At 41.3% G+C, this 22115-nt stretch overlaps 1 protein-coding gene across 1 annotated transcript in view; it reads left to right on the top strand.

The window, feature by feature from the left end:
• Positions 1 to 6706: 6706 nt before the first annotated feature.
• The window catches only part of TXLNB (taxilin beta), a 33500-nt gene continuing 18091 nt past the window's right edge, over positions 6707 to 22115 (top strand). Inside the window, exons 1-4 of the mRNA XM_009557488.2 lie at positions 6707 to 6899; positions 12065 to 12481; positions 14396 to 14487; positions 17890 to 18060. Of these exons, the coding sequence (XP_009555783.2) occupies positions 12079 to 12481; positions 14396 to 14487; positions 17890 to 18060 (666 nt within the window). The 5' untranslated portion in view covers positions 6707 to 6899; positions 12065 to 12078. The remainder of the gene's footprint in view (positions 6900 to 12064; positions 12482 to 14395; positions 14488 to 17889; positions 18061 to 22115) is intronic.

Here is a 22115-nt window from a genome sequence, read left to right as displayed (position 1 = left end):
TATTTTTCTTTCAGCTTAGTAAAATATGGAAGTCACTCTCACCTGATCTTTTCTCTATTCATCCCTTCATCTCTTGGGTTTTATTTTCTTCTTTAAGAAGAACATAATCAGTTAGAAAACCCTTATAAAAAATCCTATTAACACCTTTTCACAGTTTTGATCTCTTAATGTCAATATACGTTTTGCACCCTTTTGAGTTTTCATCTAGTGATTCTCTTTCCACATGTCTTAAAATAGGTCATTGGTGTTTACATCAGCAGAGGGTTTAGACATCACAAAGTAATGCTGCCAGGTCTGCAGGTTGCTGCATGGTTCCTTTGGAACTAACGTTTCATCAGGCACCATTATCCTATAAAATAAGATCCTCACTAAGACTTATTTCACTATCACTGTCTCTGTTATTTTCCCCGCTTCTTTCTACATGTCTTTGTCTTTCAGCAGGAATGTTCCCCTCATTTCCAAGTGCTGTTTAAGTGTTATCTCAGTCTGTGTCTTTCTCATTGTGTCAGTTCTTATTCTGTCTTCCTGTTGTCTTAGACAGGTTAGTCACAACCTCAGTGTTGCTCAGTCCCCCACCCTCCTCAGCTTATTTATGACTGTCAGCAGAATTTGGACCTTCTTCTTTCCAGAGGAAGATGTTTGGCTACGATTATGAGATGCTTTACTACCCATGCACAGCTGAGAGAACTAGCCTTCAATTTCTAATTTGCTTTATTCTCTATGCTGCTCACCAGCAGGTGCTGCTTGGGAAATCAATGATAATTCCACATGCAGAGCAGCTGCAGGACTGAGTGTTTAACAAGTCTTTTCCATTTCTAATTTTTACAAGCCAGCTCTTGCAGCAAACTAAAAACAGAAAAGTTGCGTATTGATATTGAAACAAATGTAAATGAACATTACTAGCAAAGGGGCTACAAAAAGGAAGGAAAGACAAAAAGCTACCTCATACAAAGCAAGTCAGTTTAAATTATCCTACTAGAATGGATAATTTCTTCTCTACAACTCACCTTTGACCAAGGTACCGCTGGCATTTAAAAGACTTCCAAATGATGCCCGATATACGACTTACAGTGTGATCACATCTGAATTGGGCCCAGAGATTTCCCCTGGAAGGCTCACAAAATGTCCAAGCTTGACTTGGCCCAACTCTGTTCCCGTGGTCTGTTGATAGAAGGTCGTTTCTAGCTACAGGGGCATAATTTTAAAATTAAATTAGATAAAAACTAGACAGTTTCAGGACTCAGTACTCTTTTGAAGTTTCATACTAGAATACATGTTAGCTTATAATGATGTAAATCAGCACTAACTTCACTGCAGTACAACAGTAACTGGAAACAGCTAATACCACTACTCTTTTTCTCAATACATTACCTGTATATATTGGAAAGGAGTTGTTTCCAAACTGCAGAAATGCATTCAGATGTGACTGCATGCCTCACCTGAGGGATTCTTTTACCTTATACATGAATTTTCAAGTGAAGCTCTTCTCCACTTTGCTGAATTCTTCAAATAGCACATAACATAAAGTATTGATGGAGAGTCTGTCTCTTGGGCAACCTGAAGCAGTTGAAATTGCCTGGAGAAAATTGAAACCCTGATAATTGATTTTGCTTGCTCTTAAGGTTTCAAAAGACTTAAATCTTTCCAAGAATAAATCAAAAACTGTTCAGTAGCAAACCATGGGGAATTCCTCCAGATTCTTAGAGTGGTTTCCTTGCTAAATTTCAGAATTTATATTCTTACTGATGTAGATTAAGAATTAAATTATTTGCTTAAAATAGTTAAGTCTCTCACCTACTGGGATTTTCTGTGTCAGCTGATTTGGCTGTTCTATTAACTGCCAGGATCTTTGAGCTGTAGAAGAAAAAACTTGGCAAACCTTACGTATATGACAAAGCCTTCAGGCCATAAAACCTTATTAGAAGGCAAATCATAATCTCCCAACCCTTTTGAGGTTGATTTGGAGCTAGTAAATCTGTAGAAAATTGATGCAGTGTAGAACACCTGCTTTGTGTATGCAAATAAATGCAAATATGGGGGTTTTTTTCTTTCTTTTTAAATTGACACAAGATTAAGAAAGAGAGAAATGATTCCCAAGAGTTCACCATGCACAATGTCTAGATGTTTATGACATTTATATAGAAGTAAATCAAACCTGGTGGAGATGAGTCTTGACAGACTTTGCATTGAGACCTCATAGGACTCTCCCAACACTGATTCAGTTGTAGCTGCCCACAGCAGGGAAACACTATCAGTCTCAGCAGGTTTCTGACTTCTAGACCACTGCTCACATATCACTGTGCTTCTGTGTCTCAATATCTTTATGAGGTCTCTTTCTAAACTCTAATTATATATTGCACGTTATAGGCATTTCTAAATCCTTTATACATGATATACTTTCATTATGTATCTTACTCGCCTGTTTGTTAATATACATTATCATGTTATAAGTATATTATATAATTATGTAATGTCATGAATGTATTATAGTACGTATTTAAACAAAATGGATCAATTTTGTTTCCAATATAATTAACTGAAGTAGTGGTATTACACAAATTGTTTCTTCCCAGGTACAGTATTATCTGAAAGACTTGTATCTTTAAAAAAATAAACAAAAAACTGTTCAGGAAAGCTGTGAAGAATTCCTCTAACGGAGTTGCCTTACTAGAGTCCAAAAATTATGCTCTCAATGATACAGATTTGGTTCTGAAGTGGTAGGCCATGGAAGTCCACTGCAGTCTGCATCCCTCTGGTATGTGACGTGATCGAGAATGTTTTCTTCACGGAATCACAGATTCATTTAGGTTGGAAAAGACCTTTAAGATCATCAAGTTCAACTATAAACCTAACGCTGCCAAGCTCACCACTAAACCATGTCCCTAAGCACCACATCTTTCTCGTGCTGCAGGTAAGTGGGATCTTATGGAGCAGAGAAGCTACCATTTGCAGAGAGGTGCAGACAGTTCTTTCCTGGCCAGTGCAGAAGGCAGATGACCCTCCCCAGCCTCTTCACCTTCTGTCAAGAGGCTGGCGTGCGGGCCAAATCAGTCTGTATGGCTTCTGTAGAAATTAAACTTTCTTTTAGGTGGAAAAAGAAATAAAGGTTTGCCATTGCAACAAACAAAACTTTTCTTTAAGTGTCTTCAGACAGAGTATGCAGGTTTTAAATTCCTTGAACTTTTAGAGGGAGACTCTAGATTTGAACTATTCGTCTTTCACCTAAACCTTCCCATGGCACACGAAAAGAATACATAAAACCCCCCAAATAACTTTTTTTAGTGCCACTGACATTAGCACTGGAGGGAGGAGAGCATCAGCAGGTGAAATATGAATGTTGCAGTTGAGAAAAATGCCCTGGGGAAAGAAAGGAAAAGATATGAAGAAAACCCTAAAGTTTCAATAGCATTGACTTAATGATAAATTTGTCCTTCATTTGGTAAGGCTGAATGCATAGACTATCATACAGAGCAAATGATAAAAATAGGTAGTAATTTACTATTTAGAGATTTTTTTTTTTCCCTGGGAAGCCTATGTCTTCAGTAGATTTATGTGATGATGATTATGTTTAATCCAGAAACAGCAATTAATGTGTAACATTACCATTACATCAGTGGAAATTCCACTGCACAACAAAGAGAATGCAAGGTTATGGATATGCAATCCATCTCACAACTGAACATAGCTGAAAAAGAAATTCAGTCTTGTTACAGCAAATTCTGAAGGAGGGGTCTAGCATTCATGTGGGCAAGGTACATTTCTCCTCTTTCTCATGGATTAGAGACAGCCTTTCTTTCTCTTCCCCTAAACAGAGACATGAAATGCCCAAAGCGTTGCAAAAGCAGAAAGCTCAGCAGCAGTGCAGGTTTCACAGAGAGGGTTTTCAGCCAGCTCTCACCCCAGCTCTCCAGATGCAACTCTCCCATCACACAGAATCTGTATGCTGATCATCCTCCGCATGTTAATTGCCTACATGGCAGTTTCAACACACTCCTCTAAATTCCTCTGTCTGAGTTTTCCTTTCTGTTCTTAAGGTGGTTGTGTCAACTCAAGCCAAAATGCAGCAGACCCCCTTTAATTTTCTGCAGCTACACACACATACTCTACATACACTTAGGAACACTGATTTTATCTGCCCCTTTCTATTCCCTCACTGTACCAGAGACTGTTTTCTTTACTTGCATGTTTAGGGACAAATCAGAACATGTAGCTTTGGATTTCTTGTAGCTAATTTTTATAATGATGACACCAACTAATTTCCTGTTATCCGTATGCTCTGATATCTTAAGGACATGACCAAATTCCCACCACCCTGTGAATCCTTGCATGCCATTTGAGCTGTGATAAGGGTCTGTGGGCATGCTGACAGGCTGTTCCAAAATGAGCTACAACATAATAGCTTTAACCCCAGTGAAAGAAAGTGAAGCTGAACATGTCTTGCCTTGTGTTTGCCAAGGAGTGAGGATATGCCAGAGTAACTTTGTGCAGCTCAGCTGTTGCTTAGCTCCTTGGTAGCATTTTGTTGTTGTGCATTTTGATCTCAGAAACCCTGGAGCTGATTTTATTTCAAAAGAAAAATGAGCAGGGAACTGGAATAAGAGAAATCTCCAGTTGAAACAGAAGGAGCACAGGGAGCCTGCACAAACACTCTTATCTTCACTGGTATTCTGCTCACTGCCACTGCCCTGTCACAAACAATCCCAGAGCTTTATCTTCTCTCAAAACATGCCCAGCTGGTTTCCAACTCCCTCTGAAAGATTTGCAGCAGAAGTCCCCGACCTTTCATTGTCCTTGAATCTAGGTCTTCCTTAGGAGCCCTACCAAGCCATCACCAGTGTCTGAAGAAGATTTGAAGAACTGATTCTGCCTTAAGCCATAATGCCCACGCATTCACAGATAATATGAGCTGCAGATAAATAAGACTAATGAGAAAACCACCCTAATTATGTTCTTTCCATCCGAAAGACAATGTCTCCACAAATATAGCAAGACCTTTAGTCCTCTCCAGTGAAAGTCTGAGAAGCTTGTGGACTAATTCTATCAATGACTATGAACTAAAGAGGGGATGATTTAGACTAGACATAAGGAGGAAATTCTTCACAATGTGGGTGGTGAGGAACTGGAACAGGTTGCCCAGGAAAGTTATGGATGCCCCATTCCTGGAAGTGTTCAAGACCAGGTTGGATGAGGCCTTGAGCAGCCTGATCTAGGGGAGTTGGAACTAGATGGTCTTTAAGGTCCCTTCCAACCCAAACTATTCTATGATTCTATGATTCTATGACTCTATGATTCTATGATTCTGTGATTTCTGAGCCAGTACTTCTTGATGCTGAGCTGCCCCGTACTATTTTCTCTTATACCCCTCGTAAATCAAGTGCAAAAGGTTTCTGGTTTTGTTTGAAGAATGACTCCAAACCACTGTGGCACATGTGGTTTTCCTCCTGTTGTTGTTCTGAGCTTTATTATTTTTCACTGGAGCCAAAGTCCCATCTCTCCTCTCATAGCCCTAGTGGCCACTTCCAGTACCAGCCTACCACTTCTCAGTTGTTTGCATATTTGTGCATTAAGCTGACCTACATCTCTCTCTAGGGAGTGGGCAGCAGATGGTCCTCAGGCCATCTGGCATCTCGAGATGCTGCCTGAATGGCTTGTGGGTCACCGAAGTGGGAGATGCTGGTTGCTAAATAAATAGCACGCAGCTGAGCTCCCTGGGGAGCGCTCTGCTTGTTTGTATAAACAACTTTGGGCCAGCGTGAGCCAGTAGGGCAACACGTAGAAAGTAGGTCAGGCAGGTTAACTTGGCAGCAACAAGAACATTTGGGAACTACTGAGATCAGGGGACAGCTATACCAGCCATCTCTATTAGCACTCATGCCCCAATGGGAGAAGCTGGTCGATTCACTGGAGGGGAACCTCAGTGGCTGGGCCTGGAGCACTTGTCCCATCAGGACAGGCTGAGGGAAGTGGGATGTTCAGCCTGAAGAAGAGACAGCTTTGAGGCGCCAGAAGTGCAGCCCCACAGTTCTTGTGAAGAGACCATCCAGAAGACAGAGACAGGTTCTTCATAGGAGTGGGAGGTGGGAGGACAAGAGGCAATGAGCACAAGCTGAAACAAAGGAAATTCAGGCTAGGTATAAGGAGAACTTTCTATGCCACAAAGACAGTCAAGCAGGAGAACAGGCTTCCCAGAGAGGTCATGCATTCTCCATCCTCACAGACTTTTAAGACTATCATAAAGCCCTGAGAGACCTGATCTAAACTCACAGCTGAGCTCGTTTTGAGCAAGAGGTTGAACTAAAGACCTCCTGTAGTCTCTTCCAGCCAGTGAATCTATGATTAAGAATCAGTCTGGTTTTTTTACAAATCCTGCCCAAATCCCAGGTTGCAAAGGGCAGTCACAGCTCTGAGATCACATCATAGAAAGCCGTTCTGGTCTTTCTGGTGCAGACAGAAGATTTTGACCAATCCATAGTTAATACAGACAAATTTCACGCAGCGTAACATGTCAAGTCATTGAAGGATTAAGAAATAATTTTCAAGGATAGCAGCTGAGTATGTACCCTTTGTTTATTTTCTTTTTCTGAGAGCCCAAGTCTCTAATCGTCTCTCATTCTGTGTCAGAGCCGGGAATAGCCAACATAGCTGGTTTACACTGCCAGCTAGCAGGCAGCCTCCCTGCTTGCCTATCAGAGCCAGTCCCCTGCAAAGCACGCATTCAATCTCCACAGTGTTTGCTCCTGCTGTGTCATTCTGTCCATCCCCCCTTGCCTAGTCCTCCCGTCCCTCGTCCCTCTTCTTTCAGTGGCAGTATTACAGTACCAGTGTCCAGCTGCTGGCATGCCCTTGTCTGAGCTTTCTGCCTGACTTTTTTCCTCCACTGAACTCTTCTCTTTGCTCTGGTAAGTCTGATGAACAGTTTCGCTGCTGTCAGTACTTGGTGGCATGGTGCAAAGGGTTTAATCTAAGTACTTCTCTTTGGGACTGTTAGCCCATGTTTTCTAGGAATAACCTTAAAATCTGTGCACTATGTGATGTGTGAGGAAAACAGGCAGGGCTGTTTGTGAAAATAAGAAATGTTTCTCTAAGAATGATCAAAAAAATTTAAGCTTAACTTATGTTGGTAGAACTTGTCTTTAAGAGACATGAGGCCGTGGCTGGTTTGCCACAACAAGTGAGTGATCAAGAATCAGGTGCCACATGAGACTTCAGAAAGCCTCTTTCCATGCTGGTATGGAAATCTGCTATGAAGCCTCCAAACTTTTGTTCATTTTTTTACTAGAAGATTGGGCATAAATCATAAAGCTATTCAAATGTACCGTGTAGTTGTTAAAGGTGGTTTTATCACCACTTTCTGAAGTAAAACATAGGACAGTGTCTAGGCTATATCAAAGCACTTGTATTCTTCTGGAGGGTAATTTGAACTACAGTAGTGTGGGCCATTCCAGAGTTTAATATGTGCTGCTTTGAGGTGTTACTGTAGTTCAGTTTGGTGTTATGTTGAGGTAAAAATTCAGATTTTATCAGCATATACTGGCTGGTGTAATTATATGGAACACGCTGTTTTAGAGAATTGTGTGTGTGTGTGAATTTTGAGTATAAAGTGCTAAATATCATTACCCATTTTAGCAGTGCTTAAAATAACTCCTGGCTGCGTAGCAGGTGCCATATGTCCTTCTGCTGGATACATGGGGAGGCAAGAGCTAAATATAGACCAGTTTGCAAACTTTCCAGAAGTTCAATCTGCAAGAAGGGAAGGAGGAAGAAATTCCCATGAGAAGCAAGGGGAAGCACTCTGTTTAAGAAAGATAAGCAAAACTCTGCAACAGTATGAAAGGCAGTCTGCAAGAGAAACTAAGAAGAGGACGTCTATTTTGTGCTTTGTTAGTGCCAGGTTGGTTCCTCGGCAGCAGTGGCTGCTCCAGCAGGACTAGAGGCAGGCTGATGCCATCTGGCATAGGGGACAGAGGGATGAGTACTGCAGGTCCACTAAATCAGGCACTGACTCTTGCCGACTGACCTTTTAATTCAGAAATACTGGTTGATTTTTAAGCACAGAGAAGGATAGATAACTGTGAAATGTTAAGGGATATGTCCAGAGACAAACAAACCAGACTGAACTTAGCAGCACAACTTTTCCTGTATTAAACAGAAGAGAGAGGAGGATGGAGAAGAGGGTCTTCCATCGTGGGGAGGCAGGAGCAGTCTCTGGCTCTCAGGGGCATTTCTTGCTGGAGGAGCAGAGGACCATCTCTGGAATCAGGTCCCAGCCATGTGCTGGGGCATCCAAGAGCTGAGACACAGGTCATAGCAGCATCCAAACCACCTCTCAACATGACTTGCAGTTCCTCTGTCCCCACACAGACTCCAGCCTGGTTTGCTCTAATGTTGCTGGTGACAGGAACAGGCTTGGAGTTTAAACATGCTGGGAATCAAGGTGTAATGAACACCTAGGATCTGGGCTCGAAATTTGGTCTGTCCCTAAAGCAGCCCAAAACTCTGAGGCTGATGTAGGAACAAGGCATTGTATGGCCATATTAACTGCACTTTCCTGTTAAAATGAAACCACATTAACCCTCTAGAGTGACTGTATGGAAGCAGCAACCACAAATGTCTGAGATCAAGATTCCATCCAAAACACCAAGGCCATGAAAGACACTGATCTCAGGACTGTGGAACAGGTCCAGGATTTGAGAGTGCAGGAAGAAAAGAGTAAACAAGATCCAATGCTTAGACTCAGTCAGACAACTGGTCGCTCTTCCTCCTCACCATAAAACAACATAAGGCCCTGTTGGAAATTCAGGTGTCTGGAGGCATCAGTAATGGTAGAAAGAATTGCAAAACTCAAGAGGCGGTAGTCTAAAATCAGGCAAGTGTAAAATTCCTGAAGGAACCAAGATATTTCCTTGCTAGGCTCCACCACCCAATTTTCCGACATTATTGTCTTTAAGATAGGGTACAATGTAAACACTTTGGATCTTGCTGACAATGGCACCGTAAGTCTTTTATGGCATGATAAGGAAGAATTCCTGATGCACATCAAGGTTAAAAAGGCCAGAGCACAGGGAAGACTGGGGCCAACTGCAGTAAAATCTTCCAACATCAAAGGCTGTAAGTGGGCTGTTGTCGGCAGATAAGAGCTGTCCTGTCTCCCTAAATATAAACTCCATGATGCTATGGAAGCTGTAACACAAAATAAGGTACAGCAATCTTAAAAGGCATTATGTTTGTCGTTGAAAATCAGATCTCTGGTTTAGCCTGAAGAAGAATAGAATAAAACATTAAAATATTTATGTATGTGTGTGAATACAATGCCCAGTATAACCTGGCAGGTGGACACCCTTTGGTCAAAGATTCATCACTGGATATTTCTGTCATTCCAGCCTGCTTACTGCTCCAGGTTGGTGGCCTGAACCTCAGCAAATGTGAATTGTGGTTTCAGAGACTTATTATAACTAATCCCTTTCTAGCCAGGAATGTATCTTCGGGAAGATTTCTTGTGAGGCCAGCTTTTAAAAATCTTGAGTCCTTCATTCTGAACATCCAGTTTCTCTTTCATTCACCTGTGTTTTTCCCTTATTCCTGAGAAACATCATGCATAAATTGATTGCTACTGTTGATTTAAAGCCTGCTGTGTTTGCAGGTGCACTTCATGTTTGATTTAGGAGGAAAGCTTTAGCTGGACAGTGCTGCTCCACCAGTGATGCAGCTGGGAGCTGGGAGGTAGCCAAGGGAGAGAGTTGGGGTGCAGTGAGAACAACGTCAACTTTTGCTTTCTTACAAAGACAGGCAGATAGGCAAAAGAGAAATTAATATTTGGTAATGGAGTATTTAGTGATCCTGTTCTTCTCTAATGTATGTATTACAAAACCAGCTTGTTGAAATTGAGGGTGAACTTTATGAGACGCGTGTTCCATCTAGACAAGTCCTGGTGATCCTGGGTTTCCTAGCTGATTGATTGCCAATTGCCCATCAGCTAAAATTAACGGATGTAATCATAAACACAAGTCTGAACATGTCAGAAATAAACACAGATTTTGTGGAGCTTCTAGCTTAATATTTACAATAATCTTACTGACCTTGAATTAATTGGCAGTCAATTATCTCTAGTTAAAACAAGACTACAAACTATAGTCTAACCTTCATGCTATCTGGAATTATATACCTAAATTGCCTAATTTTTCAGTGTAAATTAAACTCAATTTGAAATCAAATCAGACAGATATCATTTTACAATCGCTTTGCAGAGGCATAATGACCATACTGCAAGCAGGATGGAAAGAATGGTATGCATCTGTCTGACAGGGTCTTTGGGACCAGGTCCAACCATCTTCCCAAGCCATTCCAGCTGGTGAGTTGTACCTGTGGGAGGACTGCAGGGGCATGGATTTGTAGCTAACAGTTTTCAAGCACATCCTGAGCCCCACTCAGAGCTTTCAATTATAGGCCCACAATTAATTGCTCGAAAGATGATAAATCATGATATTTGACTCCCTTCGCTGTAGGCCCAGTCAAATAGCTAGACAATCAAATCTTGAAAAGTGTTGCCTTGAAGATAGCCATCACTGCACTTTCAAACATCACTTTGACTAGGGAGAGTTTAATAATAAATAGTAAGTCATGTATTACAGTAAATTACATCTTTCTTAACATGTACTGCCTTTGGCCAAGTTTATGATTTTGAAAGCAGTAGAAATTTAGACACCATAGAAGATACATGTTACCGCCAACTGAACAGGGAACAAAATGTTTCTCAGTTAGCTCCCTGTTTTCAAAGCAAGTTGTCTTTTAAAAAATAAGAAAGCAGCCACTTCAGATGCTGGAACAGAACTGAGAAAGCAATCTTCTTCCTCTTTTCATGCCCCACTGGCAAAACTGTAAATCATATAATTAGAGGGAAGAACAAAAGTCAGCCTTAAAGAGAGGAAAGACTCATAGCTATGAAGAGTACAGTCTGTAGTCAAGCAGAAGCAGGGGCTAGTTGCAGGGTGAGACCCAGCTGGGCACCCCACACCTCCACGCTACCTACTGAAGTCAATGCAGCAGTTACAGCACTTCTGTCAGCACTCTGAGAAGGAAGCAGCCCCTGCTAAACTGAGTTTTCCAGCCACGTACAGTCAAAGATGCTGTTTCTGCTGGCCCATACCTTGCAGGAGTTGAGGAACAGGTGCCTGGAACGTTCTTGCTGACACCTGCATTGCCAGATCTGGGTGATTTGAAGCAGCCTCCAGAGGAACATAGGCACGTTGAGGGCTCTGGTGCCACCTGACTAGTGTAGCTGATGAAAAACATGGTAAAACAAAAGTGTCCTTTTGCAAATTTGGAACAAATTACATGAAATTTGCCCCAGAAAACATCGTGCTCTATCAACCCATGTTATGCCTCATCGTTTTTTACCTCACCGTGATTTATTCTGTATTTGTATTTTGTCAAACAAGCTGTCAGCAGTATGCAGCAAGTACAAGAGAAAAGCAATTTATCTTGTTCTTTGCTGTTATTGTCATAGTACCAAGCCAAGCCACTCATAGATTAAGCACCATGCTGGACTCGTCAAGAGCATGACACCATTTTTGATGCACCACTTTAATTTAAAATATTCCTTTTTTTTTCTGATTATTGACTTAATATGTGACCACAGGGGAGAAATAGAAAATGGAACTGATATGGCTTTCATGTGAATCTGCCCATATCGGTAGCCAGCATTGCAGGTAAACAGATCAAGAAAAGTAAACATGTGGCAAAGAGTATGTTCAGGGGTGGAAATGGTATAAATGACTAGGGTGTTATTTCACGTGTTACTGCTGGCAACAGTAATAAATGGTTTTGGTTTAAGTATTAGGTTTGGGCAGGCCTTTCCTCTTGGAAAGTATATAATTTGTTTTTCTCTCTGCAGGCAAATCACCTTGGTTGTTCATTTAAGTGCAACGTATTTATGAAGCCAGAGCCAACAGATGAGCTGCCATCCCAAATTTCACACAAAATCATTCACATGGTAGCCAGGCTTTGAGAACAATTAGAAAACTAATTTCACGTGCTTTAAATTAACCCTACATTTGTTTGTTGTCAGGTACTGCACTAAGCATGGACAATGACCAGACTCACGCCTCACCTGGGCAGGACACCCAGGGACAGAGCGGGGACAAACCTGCCCCCAGCTCACAGCCCCCTGCTCCGGCCCCCCAAGAGCAGACAAGTGTCCAGTCTGAGGCAGCCGTGTGCGACATCTCAGAGGAGCTAAGCCGGCAGCTGGAGGACATTATTAAAACCTACGGGTCTGCCGCAAGCCTGATGGAGAAGGAAAGCACTCCTCCTGGCATCGACAGGCCTGAAAAGGGAGAGCCAGGCAGTGTGGAGGATGCAGAGTATGAAGATGCAAATGAGGAGGGTGAGAAAGAGAAGCTGGCTCCTGGGGATGCTTCCAGAGCAAAGGAGCCCAGTGGCAGCAAGGAGCAAAAGCTGGAGAAAAAAATCCTGAAAGGACTAGGCAAGTACTTGCATACTTATGCAGCCCTCTGCAAACAGAACTAAAATCTCCCTGGTTCTTGCTCTTTCCCATGTTAAGCCTCTGCAGTGGATGACACTGGTTGCTACTGAAAATTACAATATCGCTTTTCTCTGACTGATAATTGTTTTCCACAATTACCCAACAGATACATGTAGGTTGTTCCTACTGTATTTTAAAAAGACAAAAGCTTAGTATTCTATCACACAATTCTGATGTACTATTGGGCCACACCAACTGGGTAGCCACAACTGTGAGTCTGAGAACACACTGCAGAAAGTTGTTTCTTAGACAAAGGAACACCTGGCCTCTCATGTGTGCTTCAGTAAACTTTTCTTCCCCTGCTTCCGCAGGTATGACTACTCACCAGTCATAACAGTGCTAATGGTGATACTCTGTGACATGGAAATCTGTAGAACAAATTCGCTGTCATGGCATTTATTTTTCATCAAGCAAACCTCCAGACTTATCACGAACTCTATTGAATAAGCCAATATGCTTATCCTCTCTAGGCACAGTGCTTAGAGAGCACCTTGGCCATGGCAGGGTTCTGTTAGCTGAGCTAGAAAGAAGCCTCAGCTAGTTTTTGTGAAGTATGCCCTTTCTGCTGGGCAGCCACTAGAGAGCAATGTAGTTACATCCCGATCTAACAAAAGCATGATTTATTTCCCTTCCTACGTTTAACACCCACCAATCTTCAAGCCTTTCTTCTGCGTGAAAATCCACACTGCAGATTGAGTCTATAGAAAAATCACTGCAGGACTTCCTTATAGACAAGGGACTGAGCACAGTACAGAGCGTGGATTTTTTTTTTCCCTACTTCCTTGAGTGACCAGGAGAAAGGATGTTCCTCAGTTTCTATTGCCTTGGCTTTGGAGCAGTTACTGGTACCTCTCCAAGGTCAGTGAAAACAATACCAAAGCACAATTCTCCAGCTGTGTTTGCAGCGATTTCATTCAAGGATTTGATTTTAGCTCTCTTCAGCTTATTTATGCTGTGCTGTAGAAAGAGCTTAGTGAGAAATACTGGATTTTCTCCACAGGCAGTAATCCTGGACTGCACTAGACTTGAAGTAGAACGCTTCCAGCCTAAAGCAGAAAGCCAGTTTGCTCTCACAACCTCAGGAAGAGGAACATTTGGAAAAGCACAACCAAAGCTTTGGCATCATGGTCATCCTTATCTCCAGGGTTACCAGGGACATTTTGTATTTGATAAACAAGTAATGTTCAAGCTCCAGTTCATACTCAGGGCTGAAATGAATACCAAGAGGTATCAGAAGAGAAGCAATACATAAATGGCTACACAGTGATTTAGTTATGCATGCCCAGATAGTTATTAGACTGTCTCTGATATCCATACTGTCTTCACCAAGTCAGGGAACTGATTTACACCACTATCATGTAGCCCAGACCTGACTAGCAATACCCGCTGCTTGTTTCCATCCACACCATAGTCTCTGTACTTAATCTTATGTCTTGGATGGGTGAGCAGCCCAGGGACTGAGCTTTGATCAGTTTTTGCCTGCAAAGAGATCTGGTTTCTGAGCCTTCAGGGCCCAGGCCCTTTCTATCCTGTGCCATGTATGTGACCCAGTCACATTGCAAATACATTAAATGAACAATAAGATTATACAGGACAAAACAATTTTGTAGCTGATGTTTCTTCTAGAAGATGGTACATTATTGAGGTCTGAAATGGAGGAATATTCAAGCACGTTTCTTTTTATGGGTAGAAGAAAAACCCATAAATTCATAGCAATAATTACTTTCTTCCTTCCAAATGCCTCATTTCTCCCTCAGTTTTTAAAGACTGTGCATCAAACAATCAATTTTGTAACAGTGCATCCACTACAAACTACCTCTACCTCTAAAACTTTGCGTCTTTTTTTTTTTTAAGGGAAGGAAGCTACCCTACTGATGCAATGTCTGAACAAGCTGAATACTCCAGAGGAGAAGCTGGATCTGTTATTTAAGAAATATGCTGAGCTGGTTAGTACAGCATTGGTTCTTTTCTATGAAAACTGTCTATATAGGAAGGTATGAAAAAACCCAAAAACATGCAGCATGATATCAAGTAGTAGTGGTGTCTGTCCTGTTAAGTGAATCCCAGAATAATTGTCAATGCTAAATAATCCAATATAGCTGAGAAAGAGAAAAAGAAAGCTAAAAAGTGAGGAAAACAACCTGGAGTTTAGGTTAAAGAGTTGATAAGGTAGAATATTTATACTTAAAGGCAAATCTAACAAACTGACCCACACCGGAGACTAGTGTTAAGGCTCCTACCTTCACCTTCTTTGGACACTTCTGTATGCAGATATTGCTTTAAATTACATCTCAGTGATTTAATCAAATGAAAATCATACAGGGCTTATTATAAAATGTTAGGAAGCAGAAAACAATAACAGAACAGAGGCTAATCATGAAAGAAACCACAATACACTGAAGAGTCAAAGCCTTTGCCACCATAATGTCAGCCCTGTAACAATGACACCTATCTGACTCTGTTCTTCCCACACTTACTTACAGTTATTTTCAGATCAAGTATTTTCTTCTAAGTAGTTAAGTACTTTATGGCTATAAGCTGTGGAAATCTTACAAATGAAAAGGCTGCAGCATTTTACAGTTTGTGGAGTACTAAAAAAAGTGCCAAGTAGAATGTTGACTTTATAATTGGTTTCATGCACAGATGTGTCCATGCCTCATCATAATGTGAAGTTCAGCATTTCCTTTTTGCAAAATTCTCTGCAAAGTGTAGGCTCCAGCATCAAGGGAAGAATAACCCTGTGCACCAGTATGTGCTAGGGAGTAACCTGCTGGAAAGCAGCTCTGTGGAGAAAGGCTTGGGAGTTCTGGTGGACAAGCTAACCATGAGCCAGCAATGGGCTGTTATGGCGAAGGTGGCCAATGGTATCCTGGGGTGCATTAAGAAGAGTGTAGCAAGCAAGTTGAGGGAGGCTATCCTCCCCCTCTCTCTGACCTAGTAAGGCTTCATCTGGAGTATTGTGTCCAGTTCTCAGCTCCTCAGTTCAAGAAAGACAAGGAACTACTAGAGAGAGTTCAGCAGAGGGCCGCAAAGATGATTGGGGACTGGAGGATCTCTCTTTATCAGAAGAGGCTGAGTGAGCTCTGTTTGTTTAGCCTGGAGAAGAGAAGACTGTGAGGGGGTCTTATCAATGCTTATATATATATCTAAGGGGCAAGTGTCAAGAGGATGGGACCAGACTCTTCTGAACGGTGCCTGGCAACAGGACAAGGGGCAGCAGACACAAAATGGAATGTAGGAAGTTCCACCCCAACATGAGGAAAAACTCCTTGACTGTGCCGGTGGCAAAGCATGGAAACAGGCTGCCCAGGGGCGTTGTGGAGTCTCTTTCACTGGAGGTATTCAAAATCTGCCTGGATGCATTCCTGTGCAACCTGCTTTAGGTGAACCTACTTTATCAGGGGAGTTGGACTATGTGACCTCCAGAGGTCCTTTCCAGTCTCTACCATTCTGTGATTCTGTGACTTTAATTATTCTTAAAAATTTATCATTCGTAGCCCTCTTGTCACTTCTACTTCTCAGTAAATTCCCTTCTTCAGTGCAGAAGTAACACCATGTCTTAGATATTTCTGAGAACTTTGAAACACATGTTTCTAGCACAAGTCCTTTTTTATGGAAAAAAAAGACAGAAAAAAGTACTTGGAAAATTTCTCATATCACAATTAAGACCTATTTATTCCAAGCCCCCTATATCAAGCACAGCTTGTGTGAGTCATCTAAAATTTGGATAAATCATTACCCGCTGAGCACAGGCAAAATATAATGCAAAAAAGAACCTTTATTGTGTTTTTAAAAGACAAGGAGAAGGGACCAAAATCAAGCTTATAAAGAAAACCAAATCTCAGCCTTAATTACGGAGAGGCTATTTTTCCCCCTACAATGCTAGAAAAATTATTTCAGCTACTGCAGCTTGATAGGATGCAAAAGCCCCTATTCTGATCTACTAGGGTAAAACCAAGCTGAAAACAAGCTGAAAGTGGAGCATAAACTGTAAATATATTCCAAGCTGATGATTGCATTGTTTTGTGGTATGCCTAGCTGTGATTTGATTGATAATACGCAGCAGAATTATAATAAATTACGGAACATCTGCAAAAAAAAGAACCTCAGACAGAGAAAGTGTAAAATATGATGCCTGTAGATAGTCTTGTTTGTGCTGCTCATCATTGCACTGCAGTCGCAGACTTTCCCAGTCATAGTGGCATTAATAATTAATACTAGTAGTACCATATTATTAGATAATGTAATCTTAATAACAGCTATTATTATTAAGGTTTGCACATAGCAGCTCATGTGCTGCTGTTTTTTAACCAAAAACATCTGGACTACAGAAATGTCTTACAACGTATGCATGCTTATAATACAGCGAGGAGGGCTGCTGTGCATTGGAAGAGAAGAAATCTTTAAAAGCTTCAGAGGTGAAGTGCTTCTTTGACATGTCTGTTATGGTGTTGATTTGTGGTGCATGAACATTTTTTTTCAAGACAGACAGTAATAGGTACATGTCAGAAGAAATGACCAGTCTATGCAGAAACTGCTATTAGCAATTCTGCTGCTGCCCCTCAACCCCTCCAAATACACCTTCATCCCTACCAGCCCTATAGGAAAGGCAGGAGCCACACACCCACAGGAACAGCAGGCTCCCGAGTGAACATCAGTAATTATATGGAACTGAACAGCCCAGAAGAGGTTTGATTCACCATAACCCTCCCCTGCTGATGACAAGGCCTCCAGAAAGACAACTGACAGAAGGTCCCATGTGGTCCCAAGAGCAAGAGGGGCCTGGCAAGAAAAGGTGTTCACATGTCATTTTGGGGAACTCTTCCCTGAAGAGCATTCTTGTCCATCAGCAGCAAAGCCCCGACTAGTCTCCAGCACCTCTTTTGTTGTTGTGTTTTCCAGAAGGTTCCTGGGTATCTAGGAAGCTGCTTCTTTTTCAGGAAGCCATAAAACAGAATGAACAACTGTTGTGTTATCTCATGATCTGGAGAAATTCCACAACATACAGTGCTACCAGTTGCTTCTGTTCCTAAAGTTGAAAAAAAAAAAAAACTTCACAGCTGCCCGTTAAAGAAATTCAAATCAAAGAAGGGAAGGATGAAATGCTGCGACAAGAGTGTTAAAAATTATGTTCACTCACCCACGCTACAGCATACTTGAGACTGTTGCAGTGAGCAGACTTGGGACTCACTCCAGATTGGTCACTGCTCTTCCATTAGTGATGATAAACACAAAACATTTCCTAAGAGGTTATGAAATTGTGAAGAATTTCACAAACCCAAAATAACTCATTTTGTTTCCTTTCTTTTTTCCTCCTAATTTCATTTTAATTCCTGCTTCCTGCCCAGCTTGAAGAGCATCGCGCTGAGCAGAAAAAGCTCAAGTACCTGCAGAAGAGGCAAGCCCAAATCACCAAGGAGAAGGACCAACTGCAGAGTGAGCACAGCCGAGCCATCCTTGCCCGCAGCAAGCTCGAGAGCCTGTGCCGGGAGCTCCAGAGGCACAACAAAAACCTCAAGGTGAGTGATGGCCTTAACAAAGTACCCAGCAGTGGCCAGGGGAAGAAGATGCTGATGCCTTCCTATATATGTATAGGAATAAATAAATAAATAAAAATAAATAAATATATGTGCTCTAGTCTACAGGTCCAGTTATACCAGGACTCTTTTATTCTTTCTTTGGAAATATCCCAGTGCTTTTGGACATTGAGTTTTCCCAAACTAGCTGTAAGAACTATCAGGGAGCTCAGGTAGAGAAAATCAGGGGTACTAAAAGACCAGGTCTCTGAGAATGAGATGTAAACGTGTGTGCATGGACAGAATAATAGGAGCACCAGCTTTGCTCCAGGGGTCTCACAGAAGGCTGGCAGGTGTTTTCATGTAATTTGAGTACTTGGGCATCTTCAGGTGGTCTGTGAGTGTTAGACAATCAGGACATTTGCCTCAAGACATCAAGCCTTAAGACACAAAAGATGCCAACACATTGGAAGTCATTTGAATTACAAGCATCAGCTCAAAAAGGAAGTCAAAATGCTGGGATCCATATGCCGTGTTTGCCTATTGCTTGGTGCATCATGCCATTTAAATGTGAAATTTATAATATGATTATGCTTCTTGAAAAATGTTAGGTTCAAGAAGTGTATTTCTGTTTTGATCTTCCTTTTTTTCCAAGTACATGTTAGTGGTGGTGGTGGTATTATTATGCAAAAAGCATCTGCTTTGATCTATTCAAAAACCTTCTTCATGGGGATATGGTTATATATAGAATTACATGTATGAATTCTCAGCAGCAAGAATTTCACCTGATATAACCTCTATTAACTGTAACAGATTTTCATTCTTTTCCACCAGCTTATGAACAGGTTTTCAGGGTCCAGCTCTGACTCTCATTGTGTGTTGGTAAGAACATAGCTGGGAAGGGCTATGTGTACGCTCAAACTGTTCACTAGTAGAAGGAAAAAAACAATTTAGTTAGGAAAACTAGAAGCAAATCTTTTTGTGGTCAGTTATACTAATGCAAAAGTGAAAGCGCCAATTAAATTTGTGTCTGTAATTTGTACCAGACCTGAGCTATACCCTGATACTGATATACCAGAACATCTTTGGGCAAAATCTTTCAACAGAAATACAAACCAATTTTAAAGTGATTTAAGAGTACAGTGTACTACAGTGTACAGTGCTATGCGTAGACTTAACTGAGGTTTCTGAAAAAAATAAATTATGTCAGTGGAACAAATCAGTGAAAGCTGGGACATAGTGAAAAAGTAATCCTAGTTGGAAAACATATTCAGAACTGATTTTTTTTAATTCCTCACACAATTTCCCAGCTATCATATGCTTGTTAATATCACTACCAGAGAGCATGATTTTTCCTTTCTCTTTATATATAAATACTTCATTACACACTTCATCTTCATACTTAGGAAAGTCTTTCTCCAACATCTTTCCACTTGTTGGATTGTTTTACTTTGTAACTAGGTCCCCTAAATAAACCTATAAATGTCAGACACGGTTCTGATTTTTATCCTGTATCTATACCAAGTGAATCAGGAAAGGTAGATGAGCTGATCTGGTAGTAGGAAGAAGTGTTCAGATTTCGACTACTTCTTTTTAAGAATTTGGAGACCTTTTAAAAAACTCAGAATACTAGCTTTCCTTTGCTCCTGTGATTTCAGTGTAAAAACAACAATGTTAAATAAGACAGTAAGAAAAAATATACTTGCAGAATGAATGAGGATTAGATTAATAAAAAAAGGCATTCAATATCTTTATCCAGTTTTGTCTGCCTAAGAATTTTAACATAGTTCTTGGAACATTTGCCTTTAAACTCCTGGAAACCTGTGAACATCCAGAATCTCATCTTCTGGATGAGATTTTAAGTGAGTTTATTTTAAGTTTATTTTAAGTGAGTACAACTTTCTTTCACTTATGACTCTACTGAGAGGGCCTAAACCAAGAGAATCCATCAAAAGTTATTTTTAAAATCTTGTGCTTAAGTCATTTTTATTTTGGTTTTGGCAGGACAGAGAAGCCAATTCATAATTTTCTAGCACTTGGGATTAGCACTTCTGGTTATGTTCCAAAGCATGGAAAATAAAAACTGTGGGAGATTGTGTCATTTCAATAGCAAAGGAGAATCCAGGCCTGTCCAGATTGTGAACCAACTCTGACTTGCCATGTGGTGCATTATATGCACATCACTTCATGTAAATGACATCTTCGCTCATCTGGTGTGTGGAATTCCCATTAACTGGAGAACGCTGCAGCCAAGTGGTGATGAATATGCAGTGTGGAGCTGTGTTGAAAATCCGTAATGCAGAGCAGAGAAGAAAAATTTCTGGTTAGTATTGGATACTGGCCTCAAAATCTGACTGATTTACAGTCCAGCTATTCAAATTATTTCGTTGCAGTTACACTTCACAGCAGAAAACAGATGTTTAACCCTCCCTCCAAGAAAAACAAAATAAATGTTCGTGAAACAGCAGAATGCATTCCTATGGCAATGGAGTAGCTTTGCTGAGACAAACAACCTCTCATTTCTCTGCATTGTGTTTGTATTTTGCTAGTTATCTAACAGTCCAGTGGCTACTTAGCATCTTGTAGTGACATGAACATCTCAGGTCCCTTGTCCTTCCTCCTATCGGGCATTAAGCAATGACTGTCATACAAATGTCACAATAGTCAACAGCTTCAATTATGGGCTCATCTCCAAGCTAACTCAGACTGTGGCATCTGGGAATGAAGAGAACAGTTCATTGAAAATGAGCAGTCCACATTCCTATTGTCTCTGCTTATATGAGTTCAGCAGCACAACAGTCTTCTGGAGTTGCCCCAGAGAGAGATGAGGACCAGAGACAATCCTGCCCTTCCATTTTCAAATTATCTCACATTCCAGTGATAAATCGCAAGCTTCAAAATATCCTTGTCTTAATTTTACAAGGGTTTATTCAATATATTCTTTCACTTTTAGCAGTAAAAGATGAGAGCAATAGTAGTATTGCAGTAGGACACAAGAATGCATCTTTTATAGGGTAGATATGGAGCACAAAGATTAAGAAAGGACAGAGGAAATGGAAAAATAGTTTATGGCTGGATTTTAGTCTTCTACCACTGGTAATCTAAAAAGAATTTACAATTCTTTCTTTTCCTCACTAAAACCGAGCAGTTAATTTAAGTCTATTAAAAGAATAAGCAGAGTGAAGCAGCTGACAAGGCCAAGTATGGTTTACATGTCATGAATTCACCATGACAATGGTGTGAAGTCACCACCCCAAACACCTTCTGCTCTGCTCCTTGCAACGAAGCAAGCCAAGAGCTTCGGATTCCACAGGTACTTCAGCTGCAACAACAGTAATGCAAAACAGAAGCCAGTCTTCAAGCCTCCAGTTTGGGGGAAAACTTAAGGGTCTCACTTTACACTGTGAGGTCTTGAAATGGGAAGGACCAAGGAAACTGTTGGGGAAAACTACATTCTCTCAGGTTACTGCAACCAAAGAGTAGGCAGAGAGTTAGGGTTTTAGCCTTGTGATAATAATGCCTTGGTGATACCAATGATTTAGAATTTGCCAGACTTTCTGCCTGCCCAGACAGGGTGGATGAAGGGGAACTGACCCCACAGCCCTGGAGCAGAGGTGGCAGGGAAGCAGGGCTCTGCTGGTGGCACCAGCCCTCTCCCTGGCTCTAGTGCTCATGCAGCCTTAGCTGTAGGCTTTTACAGAGAGTGAAGGCTGAGGTTTAATGCAGACACCTCCAACGATGCATCAGTACTCCCATGGCAGTATCAGCAGCACTTAAGAAATAGAAATTGTATTACCATAGGGACTGGGCATCAGCCCGCAATAGGCTGTGGACTGGCAGCATCATGGCCAGCTTCACAGCATGGCAGAGCACTGAGGCATGAAGGAGTTGATTCCTTGATGCGAGGAAGAGGCAATGCCTGCAGGTCTCTGCACACTGCCATAATCACAAAGTCGCCTATCCGTTAGGCCAATTCCTCTCACCCACATCAACCCTTAACCTGTAGCTGAGATGTCAAGGATTTACAAATTCACTTCCATTTTATGATGGACTCTGAG

The sequence above is a fragment of the Cuculus canorus genome, chromosome 3 (assembly GCF_017976375.1).
Source record: "Cuculus canorus isolate bCucCan1 chromosome 3, bCucCan1.pri, whole genome shotgun sequence".
NCBI classification, from domain to species: Eukaryota; Metazoa; Chordata; class Aves; order Cuculiformes; family Cuculidae; genus Cuculus; species Cuculus canorus.
The sequence above is the reverse complement of the archived record's forward strand: the minus strand, read 5'-3'. Positions and strand labels throughout refer to the sequence as shown.